General features: G+C 32.6%; 4 protein-coding genes and 1 long non-coding RNA gene across 6 annotated transcripts; 4 read left to right on the forward strand and 1 right to left on the reverse strand.

Annotated features, from left to right (window-relative positions):
* Nucleotides 1–81: 81 nt before the first annotated feature.
* Nucleotides 82–3,337, forward strand: LOC103853052. 2 transcript variants are annotated; one of them, XR_630072.3, is made up of 7 exons: nucleotides 82–1,175; nucleotides 1,260–1,358; nucleotides 1,500–1,599; nucleotides 1,680–1,793; nucleotides 1,880–1,971; nucleotides 2,050–2,120; nucleotides 2,215–3,337. It is a non-coding gene; the product is annotated as an uncharacterized LOC103853052 (long non-coding RNA). The 2 variants fall into 2 exon arrangements; XR_630073.3 differs by having other exon boundaries at nucleotides 1,680–1,787.
* Nucleotides 3,338–16,447: 13,110 nt separating this feature from the next.
* On the forward strand, nucleotides 16,448–23,208 carry LOC103853053 (trihelix transcription factor GT-2). The gene is made up of 5 exons (XM_033285491.1): nucleotides 16,448–17,924; nucleotides 18,555–20,471; nucleotides 20,938–21,428; nucleotides 21,521–21,577; nucleotides 22,866–23,208. Exons 1-2 carry the CDS (start codon nucleotides 17,656–17,658, stop codon nucleotides 19,954–19,956), a joined length of 1,671 nt encoding a protein of 556 aa, XP_033141382.1. The 5' UTR covers nucleotides 16,448–17,655; the 3' UTR covers nucleotides 19,957–20,471; nucleotides 20,938–21,428; nucleotides 21,521–21,577; nucleotides 22,866–23,208.
* Nucleotides 21,885–22,975, forward strand: LOC117131954 (glutathione S-transferase T3-like). The gene is made up of 3 exons (XM_033285204.1): nucleotides 21,885–22,200; nucleotides 22,246–22,731; nucleotides 22,866–22,975. The coding sequence occupies exons 1-3, from the start codon at nucleotides 21,885–21,887 to the stop codon at nucleotides 22,973–22,975; spliced, it is 912 nt and encodes a 303-aa protein (XP_033141095.1).
* Nucleotides 23,209–23,872: 664 nt separating the features above from the next.
* On the forward strand, nucleotides 23,873–24,250 carry LOC117131955. The gene has a single exon (XM_033285205.1). It carries the CDS (start codon nucleotides 23,873–23,875, stop codon nucleotides 24,248–24,250), a length of 378 nt encoding a protein of 125 aa, XP_033141096.1.
* Nucleotides 24,251–25,989: 1,739 nt separating this feature from the next.
* LOC103853431 lies at nucleotides 25,990–26,877 on the reverse strand. The gene has a single exon (XM_009130343.1). The coding sequence runs from the start codon at nucleotides 26,875–26,877 to the stop codon at nucleotides 25,990–25,992; it is 888 nt and encodes a 295-aa protein (XP_009128591.1).
* Between the last annotated feature and the right edge of the window lie 555 nt (nucleotides 26,878–27,432).

Consider the following 27,432-nt stretch of genomic DNA (forward strand, 5'->3'; position numbering starts at 1 on the left):
ATAACGAAGAGCATGGAAAACACTAAATTGTGAAGAACTAGGAAATACCCCATAATAACATTAATTAAAAGATAAAATGATTAAATTATTCTAAACACTAAAAATTTACCGTAACCGCATCCCTTAAATATTAAAATCTAAATTCTAGTCACTTTCAAACTAAAATATAAATAAATAAAAAGGTCTTTTTAAATTTTAGTTGATGATATTTTAGAAATTTTTATCTATGTACTAACTTAGGAACAAACATGTCTTTACTTGTTATTCTAGTGTATTTTTCTCTATTCTAAAACTCTCCGCCTAGACTGATTACTCTCCCGCGTATCCGCTAGGCGGTGGTCATCCGATTAGTCTTTTCACTAAAATTAATTCATAAAATATATTATAATAATTAATTTGGTACAGATTAGTTAATTTTGGTCTAAAAGTTAGTCCAAAAGTCTAAAAATAAAAGTTATACAATAATATTATATTTATAAAATTAAATTAAATATCAAAATAATCCAAAAACTAGTCCATGTTTAATTTCCGATTTTCTGGTTAGACGCTAGCGAATTCTTGAACCTTGGTATTTTCTAGTATAATATAACAGAATATTTATTTGCATCATATATTAATATATATGCTAGTTTGCACGGAAAAAATTATAAGTTATTATAAGCATAAAAATAAGAAGTCAGTATAGTTTATATATATATCTTTATATATAAAATAAGCATTGTATTTCTCCTGAGGGCTCCACGTCGGATGCCACGTCGGAAATTCGTGCAGCCAGAAGCCGACACGTGTCCGGGTAGGCAAAACGCGTGGTTTCATTTATTCTATACTGTCGTGGGCTTTGTACACGTGTTGTGTGTCTGGGCTGTAGAATTTAAAACTGTCCGGCCCGATAGAATTGATGGAGCCTCTAACCCTAATACGGCTGCAGACAAGAAACGAAGGTTGTCTCTCCGCTTCCTGCGACGAAGTAAGTGATTCTTCCTGGTTAAAAGAGATCAACAAACAGTGAACCAGAGTTCCTGTTGCCGGAGGAAAGTTGTGTTGTCCAGATTCAGGTCCAGAAAGATTGATTCATTGTTATTGATTCATTGTTGATTGATTAATATATTGCATGTTTCTTTTGTTCTTTCAACTGAGACTTCAACGAAGAAGAAGAAAAATAAGAGCAAAAGCAAGTAAGAAGTGTTTTCGTTATGTCTTTTCTTTCAATTTGCCATTTTTGTTGTTTTCTTTAGTGATGGTGCCTCTTATGTTTGCAGCAAGAAGACCCAACAGACTGATCCACCTACAATCCATGTCGTTAAGCTTTTTCCATCTGGAGAGTTTCCTGAAGGTGAAATCCACCAGTATAAGGACGAGTAAGTTTCATACAACTCTATTTAGCTTTAAGAGAAATTTTTAATACGTTTTGGTATGCAATATGCGTGTCCATACAGCTTTTGTTTTTGCTTCTGTTGAACCCTATTAGATTTTAAGACTATGGATCTTGATCTCTGTAGCAATTTGTGGAGAACAACATCTGAAGAGAAGAGAGATTTGGAGCGTTTGGAGAAGCTAATATACAACTCTGTACGCCAGACTGCAGAAGTTCATCGCCAGGTTGATCTTTTAACAAATTAAATGACCACATATTATTTTTCCTCCTGGAATTTTTTAATATTTTTTTGATAATTTTTCAGGTTAGAGAATATGTAAGAAGCATAGCGAAGCCTGGAATGTTGATGACTGATATATGCGAGACATTGGAGGATACTGTTCGTAAGCTTATATCAGAGAATAGTCAGCTGGTATTGGTTGGTTTCAACTTTATCTTCCTATCCACAATTCACTATTCTTCTTTACTACCCATGTTCATCTGTGATGGTTTTTTAACTTCCAGGGTTGCTGCTCATTGGATACCAAACTCCGGAGACAATACTGTACTTCCATATGACGATGTTATGAAAGTGGATTTTGGAACACATATTGATGGTATGACTGCAAATTTTAGTTTCGTTTCTCCTCTGTACAAAAGTCATCTTGAAATTAACATCTCTTGGGTTTTCGCAGTGTGATTAATGTACTTTCCTCAAACTTACGACCTTCATGATGATTCATCTATTCTCTGCACTGAAGAAGAGGTATGTATATATACAGCACTCTCATGTATATACATCTCTATTGCCTTTTTTATATTTATGAATGCAAAATCTGATGTGTAAACAAAACCTTTAGGTGCAGCTTGGTGTCTGTAATGGCTGAAGTGGACCGAATTCTTAGACCACAAGGAACATTTATAGTAAGTGATGACTTGGAAAAGATAGGAGAAATTGAGAAGATGGTGGAATCACTGAAATGGAATGTAAGAATGACACATTCCAGATATGGTGGAGGAGTGATCTCTGTTCAGAAGTCATAGTGGCGTCCTACAGAGATCGAGACCATTACATCGGCGATAGCAAGTGAAAGAGAATTGGTTTAATGTAGTTTTATGAGAATGTTTCTTTTATGTCATGTTGATTGTTTACATTGTATTAGGCCAATATGTGTATCTTTTTTTGCATTGACGAAAATTGTATACAAGACATTGTCCCTATAATGTAAGCTTTTATAAGTTTTTGATTTGGTCCTAAACACCCGTGGAATATTTATACTACTGCAACAAACTTCTATAGACTGTCTATTTAAACTATAGGTATATGATGAGCTCAGTTGACCAAAAAAAAAGGGTATGTGATGAGCTCATGTTAGTTACATCACCAAAGAACCTCAATATAAAAATAAACTAGAGCAAAAAAAATTATTAAATTAAAAAAAGTGTAACAAATTTAGATATAACTTATTAAATTCAATAACAAAATGTAGTAAAAATGTCACTATAAGAATAAGAAATAACTTATTAAATTCAATAACAAAATGTAGTAAAAATGTCACTATAAGAATAAGAAATAACTTATAAAATAAAGTCAATGTAAATTCTTATACCGAAAATTAATCAATAAATCTTATATTAAAAATTATAATTAGTTATTCAGATATCATGGTTTTGTTTCGTGTCCAAATATAATAGCATATAAGAAATTCAAATAAATACCTATATTTTTAAGTAGTAACAATTGATATTAGGTTTTCATGCTACCTACCTTAAAATATTTTTTGTTGTAAAAAATAACAAACCAATTTTACAAAAAGTATATATCAAAAAAAATTCTATTGTATATAACTTACAGAAAAAATGATAAAATAAGTAGTGAAAGTTGTTATAAAAATAGTGAAATAAATGTCACATATAATTGAAAATGAATTAAACATTTTTTAAAAATTACATCAAAGTGGTTTTAAGGGTAAAATAAGTATTGTGAACACAAAATGTACAGTTAGTTTATTTAATTAAATATGACACTTTTACAAAATACGAAAATAAAAATATCAACCATAATTTAATACATAAATGAAACTAATATATATATATATATATATATATATATATATATATATATATATATATATATATATATATATATATATTTGCATAGTCCAACGACAGACATAATATAAAGTAACCTATAACAAAATAAGTAACGTAAATGAAATTATATAACTTATACTAAAACAAATCGATTAATATATATGAGAGAAACAAACCCTTTTTATATATAAAGATATATATAAACATAATAAATATAGACACGTTATCATCGATAATAACACCAATTATATTAGAAAATTTAGTCACCTAACGAAACTAACTTTGTGTCTTTTACAGTAAACGAGCTCAACAAAAAAAAAAGAATGATAAAAGTTAAAAAGAAAATATAAATAACATTCCATACATTACTTAGAATAAAATAATTTAAATTTAAAACAAATGTTATGCAAAATATAATAGAGAAACTTCCCGCGCATAGAATATGATGAGTCCATGTAAATATTACATAACCATTATAAAAATATGAGATCTCCACTATACAAATTTACTATTTGTATTGACAATTGATAGAATGAGAGAGATGGAGATTCTCTTAACACTAAACAATTTGGTTTTGGTTCGTACTCTATTATATGTGCGCTTCAGTTTCAAATTTATTTTGTTAACAAATTGTACAATCAGTGAAGTTCTTGCTTTAATTAAAATATTGAACTAATAACATGGAGATTCATTATATCGACATAAAATAATGAAAAAATAAATAATATACATATAGTAGAAAGTTTATAAATTAATATTCGGTAAATGAATAGACAAATTAATTAATAAATTTTACTGGTTTTGAATTGGACATATGTAAAATATAACTTAATTAATTTGATAAAATAATAATAACAAAACTTTTAGATATATAAATTTTATATAAACATAAACAAATCATCTTTTTAAAAATGAATTCATCTTTCTTTTTAAATTTTTTTTCACTATTCTGATGTTTTCATTGAATTACAAATAAAAGACATTAATATACTATCATCAAATTCAACACACATTATATATCAAATAATTTAATTAAGTACATAAAATTTAACTAACATATAGTATCACAAAGTTAATTTCTTTTTTGAAGATAGAAACAACTATTGTAAACAAGCAAAACATATCTTATCACATATAAATCTTTCACCTAAAATTTTCTAAAAGACGAATATCATTATCATACACATTTCTTGCAAATACAAACCTAAAAAACAAATAAAAAAATCATACAAAAAATAATAATCTAGATCACAAGTAAAGCATATCCCGCCCGTAGGGCGGGCCGACCCTAGTATATATATATATATGCGTGTGTATATATATATCTGATTGGTACAGAATCTACAAATACATTTCACAACTAAGAGTGTGACTGGTAAAAAAGTATAGTAATTAGGTGGAAATAAAAAAGGCTGAATGAAAAGTGGAAAAAATGTATTACTCTCATTCTCGCTACATTTTAGTGGAGGGAGGTATTACACTGCTTTATAGCTTTTCATCAAAACCAATGGATTTTTCTCTTACTTACCTTTTTCACCTGACTGGTAAAGAAAAGTTGGAATGAGAGTAAAATTTAAATTCAGAGTAAAATTCTACTCCAACAAGTACATACAGTCAAAGCCTAAAAGTGTAACACCAGATCTTCTATATTGGTGACACGTTGAAAAATCAGACAGATGCAATCTCACACACATATTCGTGTGTATATATTTGAGTGTCTGTGATTTTCCGTGCACATATACTTGTGGCCTTGTGGGTGTGTGTGTACACATGTGTATGTGTGATTTTCAGTGCGAGTAAAATACTAAAGCTGATCTTATGTTAAAAAAGTTCTAAAACAATAGTAATTGAGTTCAGTTCGAAAAAACAATAGTAATTGAGTACTTTTGCTCAATTACCCCATAGCTTCTTGTTCAATCCACTTGCATGCCCTTGCATGTTGCTTCTTCTCTTTTGTTGTTTGTTTTTTGAAAATGGGCTTTTTCTGCTTCACTTATTTTCCCACCTTAAATTTACCATGCCCCATCAATAATTGAATTACTCAATTTTATGGCGTTAATCATTCCTTTTTTTTTTTGTATAATAATGTCTATGTTAATTTATTTACTTATTGAGTTTTCTCACCAAGTTCTTAATCTGTCATTTTTAACCAAGATTCCTATCAGAAACTCGCTAGTTTTAAAATTAGTAATACACTACAAGAAAACACAAGTTTTACGAGGGCAGTTTTCCTCGTTACTTCGTCGTAAAAGCAGTGTTACGACGAATTAGCGAGGAAACCCGTTTCGTCGTTATACGTTTGTCGTAACACATATATCCTCGCTAATTCGTCGTAAGTTAGCGAGGAAATAATTTCGTCGTAAAAGCGAAGGAGGATATTTCGTCGTAAAGACCACGTAAAGATTCCACGTAATGACGTCGCTAAGTTTCCTCGTAAATACCACGAAAAGCTTTCCTCGTAAAACCCACGTAAATAAATACTCGTAAAATTAACGTAAAGACCTTGAGAGCTTTCCACGTAAAGAAAACGTAAAAACCTTGATAGATTTCCACGTTATTTCCATGTAAATGTTTCCTCGTAAAAACCACGTTAAGCTTCCACGTAAAGAAGCCGCAAAATTAGCTACGAATTTACTTCGTTTCATTATTTTATAGAAATATAAAAAATAATAATTATAAATATAATTTAAATTATTTAAATTATTAATATAATTAAAATTCTAAAAAAATCAAAACCAAAATATTTTATATATAAATAAGTTTTGAATTCATAATACAATAACCGAAATTAAAACGAACTAAGGGTGGTCGTTAATTAATCGCCTCGTAGAATTCATCACTCCTCGCCTGAACATCCGCCTCGGCATGTGAGTCGTCGGTCGGTGACTGGCCTGGGATAGGATTTTGTTGTCGCATGGTCCTCAACAAAGTCGCCCATTCCGGATTTGTGGCCGCTACAACGTCCAAGAAGCCCTCGAGTCCACCCATACGAGATCGCAGCTGAGTAGACTCTATACGCAGCTGAGTAGACTCTCTACGCAGCTCTTCGGACTCCCTACGCAGCTGAGAGACTTCCTCATCCCGTCGCTGAACATAAGACGATGTCGCTCTCGGAACATCGTTGACGGAACCAATCCCCAACGTCCGTCCCTTTTTTTTAGGGACAACCTTAAAAACAAAAAATAAATTTTGTTAGTAAAAATTTAAAGTTAAATTAAATGAATATTTAAAAAAATTAAAATTTTAGAAAATTTACCTCCTCGTAAAACTTATCCACTTCAGGTGTGGATAAGGTGACGGGTAATCCATCGGTGGACTGTTGGGTCAGCTGGGTCTGGCGTTCTTCAACCCGAGCAGCCAAATCGTTGTAGATTTGCTCGGACTTGCCATCTATAAATCGGCCCGCCTTGTTCTTGTGGGTCGTCTCGTAAAGTTGCATAAGAGACGGGAATTCTCCCGTCTCTTTGGCCTAAAAAAACATTTAAGAAAGTTGTTAATTAGAATATATATAAAAATATACTAAAAGAAATTCTTCTCTATATGCATCACATCGAGGTTGTGTCGCAGAAGAAGATCCTTCCAATATGGCAACTCCCAAAATATACTCTTATTGTGCCAGTTGTGATGAACACCGTAAGAATCAGGCATATTACGAGGGACATGCCAATTACCACCCCAACGAACTGTTTCGTTAGCTCCGTAGTAGTCGATTTGTGCTTCAATTTGTTCTCCAGTTAGATATGGTGGAGAAGTGTCTCTCACAACCCTTTTGTGCCTAAACAAATTCTTGTTTCTTCGGTAAGGATGGCCAATGGGAAGAAATCGACGATGACAATCAAACCAACTTGTCTTCCTACCATTCTTCAGTTGAAACGCATCTGTCGTTCCATTACAATATGGACAAGCTAATCTTCCATGTGTAGTCCATCCAGACAACATCCCATATGCAGGAAAGTCACTTATGGTCCACAAAAGCATAGCTCGCATCGTAAAATTCGTCTTCGTTGAACAGTCATACGTCCTCACCCCTGTTGACCACAAATCCTTCAACTCTTTTATCAGTGGTTGTAGGAAAACATCCAGGGACCTTTTTGGATGGTTCGGACCAGGTATCAATATCGTCAAGAATAGCAACTCCCGTTGCATGCACATCTCCGGTGGCAGGTTGTATGGCGTAAGAAAGACTGGCCACAATGAATATTGTCTCCCTGACATTCCGAACGGACTAAATCCATCTGTGCATAATCCGAGATACACATTCCGGCTATTGCTAGCAAAATCCGGATGTACTTTGTTGAAATGTTTCCAGGCTCTTGCATCTGATGGATGAGTCATCTCACCATCCGTCTGAGTATGCTCGGCATGCCATCTCATCTTTGCAGCAGTCTGCTCTGATTGATACAATCTTTTCAATCTGTCTGTAATTGGTAGGTACCACATCCTTTGGTACGGTACCCTATTACGTCCCCGTCCTTGCGGTTTGAATCGTGGCTTCTTGCAGAATCGACATACTTCTAGCTTCTCATCATCTCCCCAATAGATCATGCAGTTGTCGATGCAGACATCTATCATCTCCGAAGGCAACCCAAGACTATAAACTAATTTCTGAATCTCATAATAAGAATCAGCAGACACATTGTCTTCCGGCAAATACTCTTTAAACAAGTCCGCCCATTCGTTCATGCAACTTTCAGGTAGATTGTGATCAGTTTTAATATTCATCATTCTAGCAGCCAACGACAATTTAGAGAGACCTTCTCTACAACCACTGTAAAGTGGTTGATTCGCCGCGTTTAACATTCCGTAAAACTTTTTTGCATCTATATTAGGTTCTTCATCTTTATCATGAGCTACGAATGCATCAGCTACCATATCATGAACCCTATCATAATCTACCATCTCCTCCTGATGGTAACTATGTTCATTATGCAAATGATGATTAACCGGTTCTTCCTGAAAATTGCTATTACTACTACTAGCTTCATTCTGATCATAATTATAACCTTCCCCATGTTGAAACCAGATATAGTAATTTGGCGTGAAACCTCTATTTATTAAATGCTTCCAAACATTTTCACGGTTTGCCAATTTCGAATTGTTGCATTTCCGACAAGGACAGAACATCTTACCACTTTCTTGGGCGAGCGGTGTTGAATCTGCTTGGTGCATAAATGTCTCCAGCCCCGCAAGGTATTCTTTCGTCACTCTCCCGTTAGCATCTCTATGCATATACATCCAATTCCGCAACTCGTAAATAGTCCCAGAGCCAGCCATTTTTTTTTTCTTTCACGTTTTTTGTTGTTGGTGTGTTTAAAATGATGTTCCAACATCCATATTTATAGAAAATTTCGAATCTGGTAGTTGTAATTTTACTATGAAATTACGACGAAAATTAATTGTATGGCCAAAAAAAAACGTGAGCCACCTACCAAGTTGGTGGATTCAAAATTTCCTCGTTAAGTACACGTAAAATATTTCGTCGTAAAGCACTCGCGAAATTTACGTGGCTTTTACGAAGAAAAACTATTTCCTCGTAAAAGCCACGTCAATTTACATCGTCTTTACGACGAATATTTTTTGTCGTTACCTTACGACGAAATAACGATGCTTTTCTTTCTCAACGTATTTTCCTCGCAAAATCAACGTTTTTTTACGAGGATTATTTTTCCTCGTTAAACTTCCTCGGTAAAGATATTGTAGTGATAATCACATATATATGGATTCTATAATTGGGCGAATTACTATTTCTGATACCCGATTAATATTTTTTTAACTTCAGATGCACCTACGAGAATCAAGTGGCATCATATTCAATGTTTTAGGAGCTACCAAAAGGGATGGTCCTTGATATCACCTCTCAATGCATTATTTTTCTTGTAATGATGCTGTAAATTTCCAAACCAATGCCATGTACTGTACGCTACGCTAAATAGCCTGATAATTAGCCATATCTATATATATATATATATATATTGTAGAAAATTAAACAAAAATCAAGTGTTTGGGGAAAATGTATTTGATCTTCCTATTAAATCCATATATATATATATATATATATATATCCATTCGAAGACATAACTGTAGTGACTTCCTATTAAAACTCGACTATAGGAATATATATATTTTCTAGTAGATCTGCAGCACTGTGTGTCTATTGTTATATGTCCCAACTCTCGTAAGCTGGGCTTTTAAATATATCATGCTTGACTCACAAATAATTTGCTCTTAACAACGATATAGAGAATATAAAACCATCTCCAATGGCTTACTCTATTTTTTACTTTAAAATAGAGTAACTCTATAATAGAGTTTGAGTTTGCTCTAATAGTATTCTATTTTAAAGTAGAAAATACAGTGATGAACAAAAAAAAAATTACTCTATATTTGGAGTAAACCTATTTTTCACTCTATTATAGAGTGAGAAATAGAGTATCATTGGAGCATTTTTTACTCTAAACTCTATTTTAGAGTGAAAAATAAAGTGGGGTTGGAGATGATAAGATTTTGAAACTTTGATTAAAAAAAAAAGATATTGAACATGGTATGAATATATTTTACGAACTTACATACCGTAGGATTAGTTGGATTTATCGAGATTATCTATGATAATAATAATAAAAAGAAATATAAAATTTGTTGGTTTAAAGGCTGGAGAAATTAGGTTACAAAAAAAGGCTGGAGAAATTATTTACTTAACGACTGAACTTGATTGTTTTGGTAGTAATGTTCAAGTATTTAAATAAATACTAGGTGGATGCCCACAATTTTGCGGGTTTGAATGTTTTGTAACAATATATTTATTATAGTTTGTCAAATTAAGATATTTTTTCATCATCAAAAATTGTATATGTGTTTACTGTTAAATATTTTTAAAGAATAATTATTTTTGAAAAAGATGATTATGACTATTTTAAATATGTGTTGATATTTTGTATTGAAATGTTTTACTAAAATTAGTTATATATAATATTCATAATTCAGTTTTTAATAAAAATGAGTTTTGAAGGTATGTAGTTTTGAAACATTTGATTTTTAAATAATTTATAGCTAAAGTCATATGTCTTTATTAAGATTAAAAGATAAAACAATATGATTGTTACAGATTCTCTATATATTCATATTCAAATACAAAGGAACATAAAACTACTATATCAATTATATAAATTAATTTGGAAATATATTATATAGTTTGTAAATACTTGAGTAATAAAATGATTTTATGAGCAATACATATATTTTATATAAATCACATATTTAATTGCCATAAATTATATTATGAAATATATTTATATCGTTTGGATACTGATAAAAATTGGTTCTAGAAGTAATTGTTTTACTCATAAAATAAATAAAATAGAAAATCTATTAACGAATCAAATTATAATAGTTTTTCTAAAACTCAAAGACACCTAAGAAAAATTTAATTAAGTGAGTTCTCATTTAATATAAAATAAATTTTCAAAATAGATTTTATAAATTAATATATAAGCTTCTATAAATGACTTAGAACCTCTTATTATAATTTAAAACATCTGATAAGCCAATATAAATAATTTTATAAATTTATTTATAATTTAATAAATGATTTATAAAGCATGCAAGGAATTTATTAGACATTAATAGTTATTATCATACTTTATATACAAATATAAGGCTTTCTATACGAATATAAAATCATTATATCAATTTAAATAAACATTTTTGTTTCTTATTTTATGTAATTTATAAATATATAAAAAATTTGATCACATTATTACTTTTTCATAGTTTAAACAATTAGTTACCATAAATAATTATTTCTAAAATTATGTAGATTATTTGGAAAGTGGTAATTGAATTATCTTTTCCTTTTAGATATAATTATAATGAATAAAATTAAAAATCATCGTCCTATCAAATTATAACAATTTGAAGAGTTCATTTGTGATCGATACGTAATAAAAAATCACTTATGTGACTTCTCATTCAATATATAGTAGGTTTATATTTTTATAAATAATTTAAAATATTTTATAAATTATTTTAAAATTTTGATAAATTTATTCTTTAAACAACGATAAATAATTTAAAAATAATATTAATAAACATGTTTGGATTTTGTAATATTTAAAATAGTTATTATATAATTATATTCGAATACAATTCATCAAGTAGAGTATAAAACTATTATAATTATCTTATATAAAATTTCGTTTATTATATTATATAGTTTATAAATATTTTCGAGAATTAGTTTCCATAAATTTTTTTTTCCAGAATTAGTTTCCATAAATATTTTCCATAAATTAGTTTTCATAAATTGTTATTTGTAATATTCCTTATATTATATGGCAAGCTATGTTAAATGATTTTAGACTTACCTTAAATTTTTAGATCTAAATTAAATAAATAAAAATTAAGAACAATCAACCAATCAAATTATAACATTTTTTTGAAACTTTACCTATGAGCGACACGTCAACAGAAATCACTAAAGTGACTTCTCATTTAATATAGAGGAGGATATAAAAACAGTTGTGCTGTATTGTATCATTAGAGTAAAATAAAGTAAGTAGAAATTTAATTCAGCCAATTTCCTCTGATTTTATCCAGTCAAGTGGAAAATATTTCAGCTCATTCACTCTAACAGAGTAAAAAAAGTAGAGATAAATGTTCCTTAAACATTTGTTAGATAAAAATATTACTCTGGATTTGATAGTTTTCTTTCCTCCCATTTTCACATTTTTATTTCCACTATTTTACTCTACTAATTATCAGTTACAACCTTAAATTATTGATTTAGTTAAGTAACAGCCATCAAATCGGCTCGATATGAAAAAAATATCAATGGCAAATAATGACTCCGAATAGTGACTGCGGTTTGAGCGGTACGGGACAAGCGGTTCAACTGTGGTGCGGTTCTGACAGTTATAAGAATGTATAGATATATAATATGTGTAGAGATTTTTGTTATTGTTAACTGCCGGGCGGAGCGGGATGATGATCACCATTCGAAGCCAATAACAAGTTCTTCAAATAAATAGTACGGAGTAATAAGGGAGGCTATGTATGGCCTCAACGGAAAATGGTGACTACTTCAATCCCGAAAATGACTCACATCTAATCACTCTCTTCTAACATCCCATCATTATTTACCCAGTACTAGTTTATTTATTTATTGCTTAAATTTGGGTAGTAATAAACTAATAATAATAATTTATAAAACCATTTCAGGCCCGTGTTTATAGTGCGGGCGATCAGTAGTTGTTTTTATTAGAATAATTTCTGTGAATATGAGGGGGGGAGGAGACAATCCAGATCACCAATCAGGATGTATTAGTATACTAAGAGCATGATTACTATGAATTCTTAGGGTGAAGTTTTTAGCGGAATATAAAAAACCGTTTAACGGTTCTCAGCTAATCATGCTCTGGGGGGGGGGGGGGGGGGGGAGGACAATCCAGATCACCAATCAGGATTCATTAGTATACTAAGAATATGATTAATAGGAATTCTTAGGATGAGATTTTTTCGTCTTTTAATTTTTTAACTAAAAATGTGGTTCTTAGCTAATCATGCTGTGATGGTAAATTTAAGTGTTGAACTAAGAAAATAGTAGCTAAATATCCCTCAATGGTCAATGGGATCCACGTTAGGGTCAGCATCGTAATTCCAAATAATACGTAAGTCACCCGCCACTAAATCTGGTGATTAACGTATTAAAAAAAATATCACCGCCACTGAAATCCTCAAAAGTACGTTCCAGGAAATGCAAATAGCTATTTTGATGCTTTTAATCTAAGTTGCTAAGAATCGAAAATGGATACAGAAATTGTTTTTGGAATGAAAACATTTTCGTAACATCTGTAATATATATATATATATATATATAATGTGTGTGATGGATTAATATATATGAGTACAGTTAACTTCTTATGTTTAATGTATCTAAGAATACAAACCAACAAATAACCTACAAAAATAAAATAAGTAATAGTTAAATATCAAAATCATAAAAAAAGATTCAAAATAATACAACTTCAATATTTAAATATTAATTAGTTTAACTAAAGGTACAAACTATAACGACAAATCAATAATTAATAGCATTATTTTCAACCTCATTTTAATTAGCTCCAGCAAACATAACCGCTTTCAGCTCAAATTCATCAAGAGAAAGAATTTTAATCTCAAGTATCCAAAAATTAATCTCATCTAATGAATCAAATTGATCTCTTCCAACATATCATACATGATTGGGACCTTCTATGCAAAACTTCGTCTAGATAGAAAATGAAGAATAGTATGCACAAATATAAAATCTTCTGTTCTTGCAAAATATATCCTTATACTTATTAATATTTACAAAATCTGTTTTTAATTTTTTTATAAAGAGTTTTCATGGAGTTCTAATATAAACAAATTTAAGAAATAAAATTTTAATGTATTTTCACGAGTTCCCAAAAAAAATATGATTCTGAAACGTTTCTGATAGATGAAACGGACATTCACCCGAATTTCTATGCAAGCTAGGTTTTAATATACTTTCTTTACCTTAATCAACATGTGAAACTCGACAATGCAGCTTACATTTATTATATTTTTGTAACATTTTAATCTTAACTGCAACAAAATTTCTGCTTTTAATAGCCAAGAAGTGATTCAAACTAGGCATGGGCATAAAAATCGAGAACCGAAAATCGAACCGGAACCAAACCAAAAAAAAAACGAACCTGAAACTGTACCAAAAACGAAAGAACCGAACTGGACCCGAACCAAATTTTATAGATAACCGAACAGTTCCTATATCTCTAAAACCGAAAAATCGAAAACCCAAAAAACTGAACCGGAACCAAACCAAAAATCGAACGTCCATGCCTAATTTAAACTTTTAATATCTAAGTAATCTTCTAAATTCTTTTTCTTATATTGTATGGGTATTATAATAATTTAACCATTTTCATTTAGTTCAAATATTGTCATGATTAAAATAACTAATGTAAAAACTTATCCTTCAATTTTCTTGGTATAGTGCATCTTTTAGTGCACAATTTTTCATCATCATACATACATCCCATGATGAAAAACTGTTTTTTGTTTTAATATTTTTTTGAGAAATTTAATTTTTATATTTGTGTTTTTTTATAATCATATTTGTGTTTAATATTAATTTAATTAAGGTTGGGTACATTTTTTTTTTAAGTTTTTTGAAAAATTTAATTTTATATGTGTGTTTCTTTTGTAATCATAATTTTTGGTAACTATATTAAATATGTCAAGTTTCATAACTTTACACTTGTATCATATGCATTTCAAAAATTATTTTTAAACTTTATTCTTAAAGTCTGCAACATATTATATTTTCTTAGTAGTTACCTAACATAATTAATCAAGAATATTCCTACCCAAAAAACACAACTTGGAATCGGCCCGAAAATCAAAGTCTCATACTCTATTAAACCTGGCCTATATACTAGAACAGTTTTTAAGTTATATCTGAAAACCAATATCAAATTCAATCCGCACTGAAAACCAAACAAATTTTTGAAAAATGTTAGAAAAAATATATTTTTAATATATTCTAATAAATACGTATAGATATGTAACTGGGTTAGTATGGTCTTCACTAACTTTAAATAAAATTACATTTAACCATGAGTGTTTATGATTTCAAATGAGCTTTGATATTTATAAAATTGAGACAAACATGAAAAAGTATGATTACTTAAATTAAGTTGTAACCATTATATTTATGAGAGTGTGATCATTGTTGTATGGGTTTAACTCGAAAGAATTTTGCAAATCTCTACAATAATAATTTACTTTTACATTTTGACATCGATTTAAATTGGTTGGTTGTGTAAACAGATGTGTGATATAAATTTTATGATTAGTTAATGATTCACTATTTGCGTATATTGATGTTCGTGCAAGTCTTGATAATAAAAGATTTAAATCTGACATGTAGTCTTCGGTTAGAATAGTAGTAGTTGGTTTTTGAAAATAAAAGTCCTTGAAAGTCTACCCATCTCTCGATTAAAATGGTAACAAACGGTTGCATATTATATCTAGCGTCCGAACAATCTCCTATATATTAAAAAAAAGAAGCATTACAACATATATTTGTAGCCACATGTCATCACCACAATCATTCTTAAAACTTTTAGAAAAATATATTGGTTTATATAAATATATAATAAGCTTTTTATTAAACTAACCATAAATTAATCATAAATATTTTTCATTGTTTCTTAAATAAAAATCACGGAATTACCCAATGTGGCTAAAGTATATATGATAATTAATGATTTTGAATAATAAACATTTGATAAAAATCAGTCTATTCTCTATCATTTTTAATTTATTTTAAAATAAATTAAATAACCACATTAACTATATAATAAAAATTTATATTTTTCGTATATGTTATATTTTAAATTTTAAAAAACGAATATAACTGACTAAAGTTGTTAAAAATCTCACACTGAAATTTTTGTGATCCATGGTTTAAAATTTATGTTATAACAAGATACAAATGATTACGAAATTACATAAGTAGGAAGTCTCATTTAATAAATATTTTATATATGCATTTAAATATTTTTAAAAATAAATTATATACCATATAAAATACATAAGTATTTTAATTTCGAATTTGATTTGAAAATTTTTGATAAACATTTTGAACAATTATTAACAACTTAATATTTAGATTTTAAACTTTGCATTGAATATTTTTAAAATTATAAATTACTAAAACTATTAAACATCCCATAAATTTTTTATTGTTATCATTGATTTTAAAATTTTGTTATAAAAAAATACAAACGATCAAAAATAATATGAGTATAAAATATTTTTTAACAGATGTCAATATTAAAAATATACTATATATCTATGTTAATATCATTTAAACTTAATTTTATAACATATAAAATAGAAAAAGGTTTTTGTCTGGATAAATAAAATTTATTTAAGTATTTGTACCAATTTAATTATATATGTAATAGTTACTAAATTTTTAATTATTCAATATATATTTATTATTTCATAATATGTACAAAATATATAATATTTAAAAATAATTAATATAATATTCATCACGCGCAAGGTGCGGATCTTAACCTAGTATAACAATATAACCGGATATAACATGTATATGTCATGATCATGTTTTTACTTCTTATTCATTTTTTTTCAAAAGAATAAAGAATTAGGCAGTAGTTACATTTATTTTTCTTTTAAAACTGTGTTCTATTTATTAGATTCAAATTTAAATTTTGACACGTTAACAATAATACAAATCACTATAATACAAATTCTAATTATGTTATTTATTATTTAACCGTAACGCTTTTCAAATCTACATATATTAAATACATTTTATTAGCAACTTAAAATATTATATACAAAAATGTATCATTAATGTTTTTTACCATAACTGTAATATATGTAAAATTAGGTCAATCAGCAATGTATATACTTTTAATAATTTAGTTAGTATAAATGTTTAATTTATTATACGATTTCAAATTCAACCAATATTTTTTCTCGTTTATGATATTCTAACCGTTACATTGATACAGTTCTATAAATATATAATTATCAAACAATTCTAAATCAAGTTAAATTTTGAAACCCTCTTACTTACATAATAAGAATACTAATAATTCTAATTTTCTTCTCATAGCTAGGATAATTTTGATGGTATACAAATCTAAATCACAATTACAGTATACAAATTGTGCTAAGGTAATAAATTGTAATTGAAATATAACTATTCAAAACTTGAAATATAAAGGAGAAAGAAATTATGAAGATTCTATTGTGTCTCAAACTAAGGAAAAGTATCAAATAAAGGTAATAAAATTGAATAAAATATGTAAAGAGAGAAAATATAATATTAATAATTTTAGAATGGCACCTTGAGGTTGACAAGCAGATCCATCACCAGAAGAAAATAAAATAAAATTTACTTAAAGTATTTAAAACTTTTTTTTGCTAGCTAATATTTACAAACTCTTCAACTCCATAAAACCCTCCAACTAGAGATTTCACTCCTCTTCCTCATGTAAACTCTCTCTTTCTCTCTTATTTTTTCTCTCTTTCTTCTATGAATTTTTATTTTCCCTTTTTTATTTTAAAATTTTAATTTCTGTAACTTCTCCGTCAAAGAGAGGGTGAAGATAAATAAAAAAATCTAGGGGAACAAGTCAAAACCCTTAACGATGATGCAGCAGGGTGATAGTACAACCACATCCGCCGCAACAGAAGCGGTGCCGCTACAACATAATGAGTCAGCCGCTACAGAAGCTGCGGCAGCAACATCAGCAGCGGTTGGAGCTTTTGAGGTGTCGGAGGAGATGAGTGACCGTGGTTTTGGAGGAAACAGGTGGCCGCGGCAGGAAACGCTTGCGTTACTGAAAATACGATCTGACATGGGAATAGCGTTTCGAGACGCAACCGTTAAAGGACCCTTATGGGAAGAGGTTTCCAGGTGCGTTTCCAGTTCTTCCTTTATTCCTTTGTCCCTTTCTTTGGAAAAAAAAATTCTTTATTTTCTTAAAAAAAATCGAATGGAAATGGTTATTACCAAGCTAATCTTATTAATCTTAGTAGAATCCTAATTACAGTTATAATCAATTCCATTAAAGTTCCCAAACCAATAACACCCCCTTAGTTTAAGTGACAGTGTTTAAGATCTGTCTTTTTTCTGTAAAACTTTTTTTTTTTGAGTTTTATTCTGCGAAATTGTTTCCCTTTATTTCGTAAAATGTTTTTTCAATGAGATTTACGAAAAATTTATTCAGATTCGGATAGTTCTTGAGGTGTGTCTATTTTTTTTTTAATTTGTAATTTATTAGCTGTTAATTAACATAAAATAAGTTGTATCATGTTTTATTCGTGATGAGATTGTGAAGGCCTAGTACTTTCACAAACTCAAACTCATGCTGATTGATCCACTTCCCAACTAGGCAGCTACATATATGTCGTCATTCTACTGATTTGTTATTTAAACAAACAAAACTACTATTTTCAGTGAACATTTCATACAAATTTGAATATTTTTTATCTATTAAGAGATGGAAAGATGATTAAATTCTGAAGTTTTTTTTTTTGTTGTCAGGAAAATGGGGGAGCTTGGTTACATAAGAAACGCAAAGAAATGTAAAGAGAAATTTGAAAACGTTTACAAATACCACAAAAGAACCAAAGAAGGCCGTACCGAAAAATCCGAAGGCAAAACTTATCGCTTCTTCGATCAGTTAGAAGCTCTCGAGACTCACTCAACCTCGTCTTCACACCACCATCAACCGCAATCGCAACCTCACAATAACAGCTCCATGTTCTCCACTCCTCCTCCGGTAACAACTGTTATACCGCCGACAACAAACATCACTCCTTCGTTTCCAAACATCTCTGGAGACTTTCTGTCGGATAACTCAACATCGTCTTCTTATTCGACTTCTTCTGACGTTGAGGTTGGCGACACGAAGACAACAACCACGAGGAGGAAGAAGAGGAAGAGGAAATGGAAGGAGTTTTTCGAGCGGTTAATGAAACAGGTTGTTGGTAAGCAAGAGGAGCTTCAACGCAAGTTCTTGGAAACTGTTGAAAAGCGTGAGCACGAGAGGATGGTTAGAGAAGAATCTTGGAGAGTTCAAGAAATTGCTCGAATAAACCGCGAGCACGAGATTTTAGCTCAAGAACGCTCCATGTCCGCGGCTAAAGACGCTGCGGTCACGGCGTTTCTTCAGAAGTTTTCAGAAAAACCGAACCCTCAATGCCAATCAATCGCACAACCGCAAATGGAGGTTATCCACAACAACCAGCAGGCGACACAGCAGCAAACGCCACCTCCTCGCCCTCCTCAGCCGTTATCGGCCTTAGACACTATGAAAACGGACAATGGTGATCAGAACATGACTCCAGTGTCGGCAGGAGCCTTGAGCTCTTCGCGGTGGCCAAAAGTGGAGATAGAGGCATTGATAAAGCTGAGGACGAATCTTGATTCAAAATATGAAGAGAACGGACCTAAAGGACCGTTATGGGAAGATATATCTGCAGGGATGAGAAGGTTAGGATTCAACAGGAACTCAAAGAGATGCAAAGAAAAATGGGAAAACATCAATAAATACTACAAGAAAGTCAAGGAGAGCAACAAGAAACGCCCTGAAGATTCCAAGACTTGTCCTTACTTTCACCAGCTTGATGCTTTATATAGAGAGAGGAACAAATTCCACACCAACAACAACGTAGCATCTTCTTCTTCAACATCCGGTTTAGTCAAACCGGATAATTCTGTTCCTTTGATGGTCCAACCGGAGCAACAATGGCCTCCAGTTACGGCAACTACGGTTGGTGCAACGGTTAAACCCGATCAACATCCTCCACAGCCGTTGGATCAGAACTTTGATGATGAAGAAGGTACAGACCAAGAAGAATATGATGATGAGGAAGACGATGAAGAGAATCAAGAAGAGGAAGGAGGTGAGTTTGAGCTTGTACCGAGCAATAACAAAGACTAGTAATCTTTGTAAGTTTTGATACAGAAGAAGAGAATTTAAATATTGGAAGGGGGTGTTTTTTATCTTTGGTTTTTATATACTGAGGAAAAATTAATATTTTGAAAATATTAAATAAATGTGATATTAATTGTTTTGGGGATAATAAATAAATTAAAAGTGTTAATCGATAGGGACAATGTGTGGGTTTTTAAGCAAGTGATAAAAACTGTAACTAGTAGTGTTAGACTATGTCCAACGGTGGATTTCACCCGGTCCATAAGAGAAATCCTTAAGCATAATTGTAATTAAATACTATTATTAGCGTTAAATCGACGAAGGATTGGTCCGTCGCAGCGGACTTAAGGATTCAATCCTTAGCCACGTGTCACGTGGTGAGTGGGTGGAATTTGTCTTTGGTTTGTGTAGGGTCGAAAAAAAAAAACATTCTCGAGCCAAACCGAAAAAAAAAACTCCTCCTCGACATAAGGCGATTTCGAGACGATTCTGCTCGATCTCTCTTCCTCGGCTCGTGTAAGGTAAATCAAAGCTTTAACTCGTAGATTTATCGATTATAGATCACTCTCCATCTTGTTTGTTCTGTATTAAGGGTTTGGTTCTCGGATTCCGACAGATTTGAGAAAATTTTCAAATTAGGGTTTCAAAAATATTTGGGGCAAAATCGATTTAAGGATTCTTTGGGGGTTTAGATAGGGTTTCCAAACGTTTATGGTTTGTATCGGTCTCGGATCTCCTCTCTGTGTGTTATACGGATTGAAACCGTATCGGGTTTGTTTCTTAATCGATTGTCGTTTCTTAGCTGTTTTCTTCTTAAAATTTGTTTCTTGTCGTTGGTTTGCTACCTTCTCCTTCATGTGCTTTTGATTATTTAACATTGTTTGTTGTTGTTCTTTAACATACGTAATTGATTAACGTTGTTCTTACTCGTTATTTGCTGTTGATTTAATTGGTCCTTAACTAAGTGTTTACTTGTTTTGGTTGCAGATAAACGATCATGGGACGATACAGTTACAGCCAGCCTTCTTCATCCTCACACTCTCCAGACTTAACCTCCCTCCTTGAAGCCGAATGTGAGATGTACGCGGCTGAAGCTGAGATTACTCGGTGGAATGCAGAAGCCAGTGACTGGGAACCATCAGCAGAGGGTGATGATGGCATCCCAAGGACATGCTACTGTGGTTCAGAGCCAGTTCACGGATACTCCCAAACGCCAAAAGATCCATACCGACGTTACATAACGTGCCCCAATGCCGATGATAGAGACTGCCACGTCTGGAAATGGTGAGACGTGGCGGTGGAGGAGGAGCTGAGAGAATTTCAGAGGGAGCTTAATGCGGTTAAGGGTGAAGCGAATCAACGTGAGCAGAAGTTACTCCGTCTTGAGAAGCAAGTTTCCGAGTTCACAAAGAAGAAATCAGGAGCTAAGCTAATGGTCTTCAGCTTAGTGTTAGGGTTGGTGTTGCTTATTGTGCTAGGTGAGTTACTTCCTTTTATTTTTTCATCTCTCATATGTATTACAAATATTGAAAGTGTGTGAAAGTTGATTGTTTACTCATTTATTTTTCAGGAATACTTGGAAAGGATTCAAAGGATTGGGGCGTACGTGCTTTGTTTCTTTAACGAGGTAATTATTTTATTAGTAGTTGTAGTAATTTAGTTTCGAAACCGGAAGGAAAATTAAATGTTTGTTAGGTTTTGATTTGCTTGGATAGAAAGTAGTTGTAGTTACTTAGATTCGAAACCGGAAGGAAAGAAAGTGGTTGTAGTAATTTAGGTTTGATTTGATGTGCTTTTAATTAGTCGAGTAGTTAATGAACTCATTTGCTTTCCACCTTCTCAACTGCTCTGATCTGATTGCTATTAATCGAGTAGAAGGCTTACTTAAGCCCTCTGTGTCACTAGTAGAGTGTCACAGAGAAACAATTAAAACAATGGCTAATGGAAAATTTTTTAGTAATCTTCTCTTTAGTCAAATTCCAGTTGACCTTGATTCACCAGAACCTTTTTGGTTCGGTAGTCAAGGTCCTGATGACTCTCCTTTCATGAGTGCTCCCGACGTTCCTGCTAAGTCTCCTGTGAGCTCTTCTCCGGACGTTCGGGCAAAGTCTGGTGTGAATCCAAATGCCTCAGGTCCTGAGAGGAGAAAATGGACTCCCAGAGAGGATAAAATCCTTATTGGTGCTTGGCTTAACACCAGTAAGGACCCTGTGATGAGCAACGAGCAGAAGTCCACTTCTTTCTGGAAGCGTATAGTAGAGTAATACAACGCAAGTCCTCTCCTCGCTGGGACAGTACCGAGAGAGACCACCCCTTGCAAGCAGAGGTGGTCTAGGATTAACGGCGATGTATCCAAGTTCTGTGGCTCCTACGATGCGGCTCTGAGGGAGCAGAGAAGTGGGCAAAACGATGATGATGTGATGAAAACCGCCTTGGACATTTTCTTCAACACGGTCGGCTACAAGTTCGCCATGGATCACTGCTGGAGGGAGCTGAGATACGACCAGAAATGGTGCTCCCACTATCCTGCTAAGGACGCTGGAAAGGAGAAGCGCAAACAAGCTGTGGAGGTGGATACAGAAGTGGCCCAAGGTGTCGATCCAGAAGTTAGACCTCCCGGGGTTAAAGCGGCCAAAGCTAGTACCAAGAAGAAGAAGAGTGGCAGGGAGGAGGAGTTGTCGAGGCTACATGGGGTTTTAGAAATTAAAGAGAAACTGTCTAAACAAAAGCTTCTTGATCGTTTACTAGCTAAGAAAGAACCTCTCTCAGATATGGAAAACAGTCTCATGCTCAAACTAATGTCCGAAATGATATGATCTATTTTCAATCTTGCTTTTGAGGTAGAACTGTTTGTGTACTGATTGTTTTTTAATGGTTATTACACGGTACTAACTCTTGTCACTCTGTTTTGACAGGTTCGCATGTGGGAAGGCGTCACGGGTCTTTATCTGATGGAGTAGGAATCACGGGTGATGGAGTAGGATTCACGGGTGATGGAGGAGGAATCACGGGTGTAGTTGTATGAGTCACGGGTCACTCTCTCTAGCATATGTATTATAAGTAGTAGTTGTAGTCTTTGTAGTGTAGTATAAACTTGTTTCCTCTTGAGAGTCAAGTTCATGTTTTCAGAGAGTTTCTAAAGTACTCTCATTGTTTTCCTCGGATCATATGTAACATTTCCTCGGATCATATGTAAGCTTCTCTTTGTATCAAAACTTATGTAACATTATCTTCTTCTTTGTATCAAAACTTATGTAACATTATCTTCTTCTTTGCTTACTTGTAGAGCAAGTTCTTTGAGACATTCGCTGCACATAATCTTGTTTACAAATCTTTTTTACATAATCTGCTGAAAGAATATAACTGTTAATAATCATGTTAACATAATTTTGTAAACAATCTTGTTAGTAATCTTGTTTACATATCTCTTTGATCCATCTTTGTTAATAATCTTGTTATTAATCTTGTTTTAGATATGCACATTTGATTCCTCTTTCAACATTCCACGTGAAGGTTACATCGTACAAGACACTTGTTCAAGACACAAACGGTTTGTAAAATCACAAACCATCAAATTTTTTTTTTTTTTTAGTAATATGACTAGTATTTTAAATAACAGCTCAAAATTAAAGTTTTATAATATTGTTAATATGATAAAAATTTGTTGATGAAAGGTTCAAAATTAAAGTTTTATAATATTGTTAATATGATAAAAATTTGTTGATGAAAGGTTCAAAATTAAAGTTTTATAATATTGTAAATATGATGGATTTTATTTAAAAAAGTTCAAAATTAAAGTTTTCTATGATTAGGACTTCTTAAAATGTTAAAACTTTAATTTATAATAACATATTAGGACTTCTTAAAATGTCAACATTAATTTTGAACTTTAATTTATAATAACATATTAGGACTTCTTAAAATGTCAACATCTTCATCCGATGGTCTAGACGAAAGAATAGACGAACTTGTTGATGAAATAGTTGAAGATTACTACAACGACATAGTGGAGGACCAACCCGATGATGAGGCGAACCGTGCTTATATTGAACGAGACCGTGAAGGAGGAGATGATCAGTTATGGAATGACTACTTCAGTGAAGACCCGACATACTCGGCACAAATATTTAGAAGACGTTTCCGCATGAACAAGAATTTATTCCTGCGTATTGTCAGAGCCCTCAAGCAGAACTTTATATTCTTTCAGCAGAGAAAAGATGCAACCGGGAGGTGCGGTCTATCATCACTTCAAAAGTGTACGGCGGCAAATTCGTCTGCTTGCTTATGGTACAGCGGCTGACTCGGTTGACGAATATCTCCGACTTGCGGACACTACAGCACACTCTTGTTTACATCATTTCACTGACGCAGTTATACACTTATTTGGTAATGAGTATCTACGACGACCCACAAAGGAGGATCTTCAACGACTACTCTATATTGGAGAGCAACGCGGTTTTCCAGGGATGGTCGGGAGCATTGACTGTATGCATTGGGAGTGAAAAAACTGCCCAACCGCTTGGAAAGGACAATACACACGTGGATCCGGAAAACCGACGATTGTTTTAGAGGCTGTAGCTTCACAAGATCTTTGGATATGGTACGCTTTCTTCGGTCTTCCAGGTACCTTAAACGATATTAATGTCCTCGATCGGTCTCTTGTTTTTGACGATATCTTAGAAGGTCGAGCTCCGAGGGTAAGGTACATGGTCAACGGACACATGTATAAGTTGGCATACTATCTCACGGACGGTATATATCCAAAGTGGTCAACATTTATCCAATCTATCACACTCCCTCAATGTCCCAAACAAGCGTCATTTGCTAAATGGCAAGAAGCAGCCCGAAAAGATGTCGAGCGGGCATTTGGAGTATTGCAAGCTCGGTTTGCGATAGTGAAAAACCCGGTTCGTACATTGGACAGAGAGAAGATAGGGAAGATTATGAGAGCATGTATCATACTACACAATATGATAGTTGAAGATGAACGAGATGGTTATACAAACCGGGTTAATATTTCAGATTTTCAAGAAGGAGAATCTTCCAGAACCTCGGAGGTCCTAAACGAAATTCCTACATTGTTCAATGATACATTTCCCGACCGCAATGATATTCGTGATAGGCAAACTCATGATCGATTGAAGAATGATTTGATCGAAAACATTTGGAATAAATTTGGTAATCAAGATTAATAATTAGTTCTCTTTGGAATATTATTAAATCATTGTATCTTTTTTTTAATAATGCAATTAATAAAATTTCAATTTTAATTTTTTTTAAAAAAAAATATTATTTTATTCCTAAGGACTCATTCTTCAGGATCACCATTGGACGAGTATTTTAGATCCGAATCCTTAACTAATGAAAAAAAAAAAAAATTATATGCTTAAAATATTGTTAAGGACTCAAGTGGGAGTATCACCATTGGACATGGTCTTAATGCCTGTAGAACCAATAAATGAATGGTTCTTGTTGTTGGTGACGATGTGTACTTGTTTCTTTACATATTATTGCTATTGTTTTGTCTACATTATAATACAAGGTGGGACTGAGAGACGAGAGTTACTCATCCTTTTCTTTTTCAGTAACACCTTGGTAAAATAAATAAAATAAAATTGAGTATGTATTTAAGTTTATAAGTAATAAAACTCAGTATACATACGGAACCCCAACGCCATGGGCGGATCTACATTACGCAGCATGGGGGCAGTTGCCCCCAGTAAAATCTCTAATTAAATTTAAATAGGCTAGGAGAACAATGTGTTTTGCTGCCTTATTGGTTATAACATTTTTTCTGCCCCCACTAGACCAACGTTCGAACCCATCTGCAACCTTAAATACCCGTGTTATTTTTATCTTTTTTTTGTAACATGGCTTTCTTATAAAATGCAAAAGGAAATAAAATGTTTACAAGCTTAGAGCTTTAGATAGACGGGCCTAGCCCAATACGAATAACAAAAGGAAAACCATAATTAAGAACCCAATTGACTCACTTAGCCAATAAAATAGTAATGAACGGTAGTTGATCCCGGCGGACTTTTACGAAGTCGACAGCCACAACTGCATCAGAGATGAGGAGAGGCGAGGGTTGGAAGGTCTGATAGAAGAGATCTTGTTTCGAATTAGGAGATCAAGCTGTCTGATCAGGGAGTCTTTCGATCTGAAAGTTTGTCTATGCAGTCGTGCGTTCCTCTCAGTCCAAATCAAATAGATCGTTGCCTGCCAGGACCAAAGGCATAGTTGGGTAGCTTTGCTCCTCTTTGGGAGAGTCTGCATGCGAAGTAGTGTTGTATGCCAGTCATAGACAGCAGTCATCGAGCATCTAGAAGCGATTGCCGTCCAGACTCCAAAACTGAAAGGACAATCGAATAGCAAGTGGTCTCTGGATTCATTCGCTGAGTTACAGAGAAGGCAATTAGTAGGTGTTTGCAATCCCCAGCTCTGTAGCCTATCACGGGTGGGACATCTGTTCAAGACAAAAAGCCAAGCAAGAAAAGAGTGTCGTGGGATGCCTCTTTTAATCCAAACTGCAGTATACCAAGGGACAGTAGAGTAAGAACCCCTAATCTCTTTGTACACTTCCGAAGTTGAGTAACGGAGAGTAGCATTGTTACTAACACTCCACTCATAGTAATCATCTTGATCAAGCAGTTCAATTGTAGTTAAGTAGGTTGCCACATTTACTTGATTTTCTGATCTCGCAGGGGGCAGTGCCCATGAGCCGTTGATATGGCGTGATGCAAGCGATGCTTTCCAGGGGATGCCAAGATGCGAGTGCTTAGTTGCTGAGAGGTAGTCAGTCAAGTTCCCAAAAGGAGACCAGTTGTCGGACCAGAAACGAGTTCTTGCCCCATTCCCTACTCGAAGCTGAATCCACGGGTAGATTGTTTCCCTAAGTTTCAACAGTTTCCTAGCCATCCAAGACATCTTTCCTTTATTTTTCTGGTTTCTTTTTCTTGACCACGTGTTTCATTATTTTTTTTCATGTTCTTTTTTCCTTGTTCCTATGTTGGTTTCATTCAAAACTTTTGTTTTTATATATTTTGAGTTCAAGTACTTTTTTCATATCATTTTGTTAGTATATTCACTCTTTTTCTTCACTTATTTTTTAGTTATATTATTTCACAAATTTATTTTTCTTCTAAATGTTATTCTTATTGAAAAATATTAAAACACATTTAAGGAATATTATTGAATAATCAATTAATTAATTATGCCCCACTCAATATATTTTCTAGATCCGCTACTGCTCAACGCTCGCGACCGAAGACCATTTACGGTACCCACATAGTGATCAATACAAATTAGGTCTTTAATCATTTCGGTCTCTAGTCTGGACCACTTCGGTGGACTATGACTTTCGGTTATCAAAGTTCACATGCACGCAATGAGAGATAGCATGGGGTTTGGGCTCCACGTGTAAAAAGGAATCTTCATCTCCTTCTCTGTCCTCTTCGTTGCCCTAAAAGTGCGACACTCTCT

This window comes from Brassica rapa, chromosome A02 (genome assembly GCF_000309985.2).
Source record: "Brassica rapa cultivar Chiifu-401-42 chromosome A02, CAAS_Brap_v3.01, whole genome shotgun sequence".
NCBI lineage: Eukaryota > Viridiplantae > Streptophyta > Magnoliopsida > Brassicales > Brassicaceae > Brassica > Brassica rapa.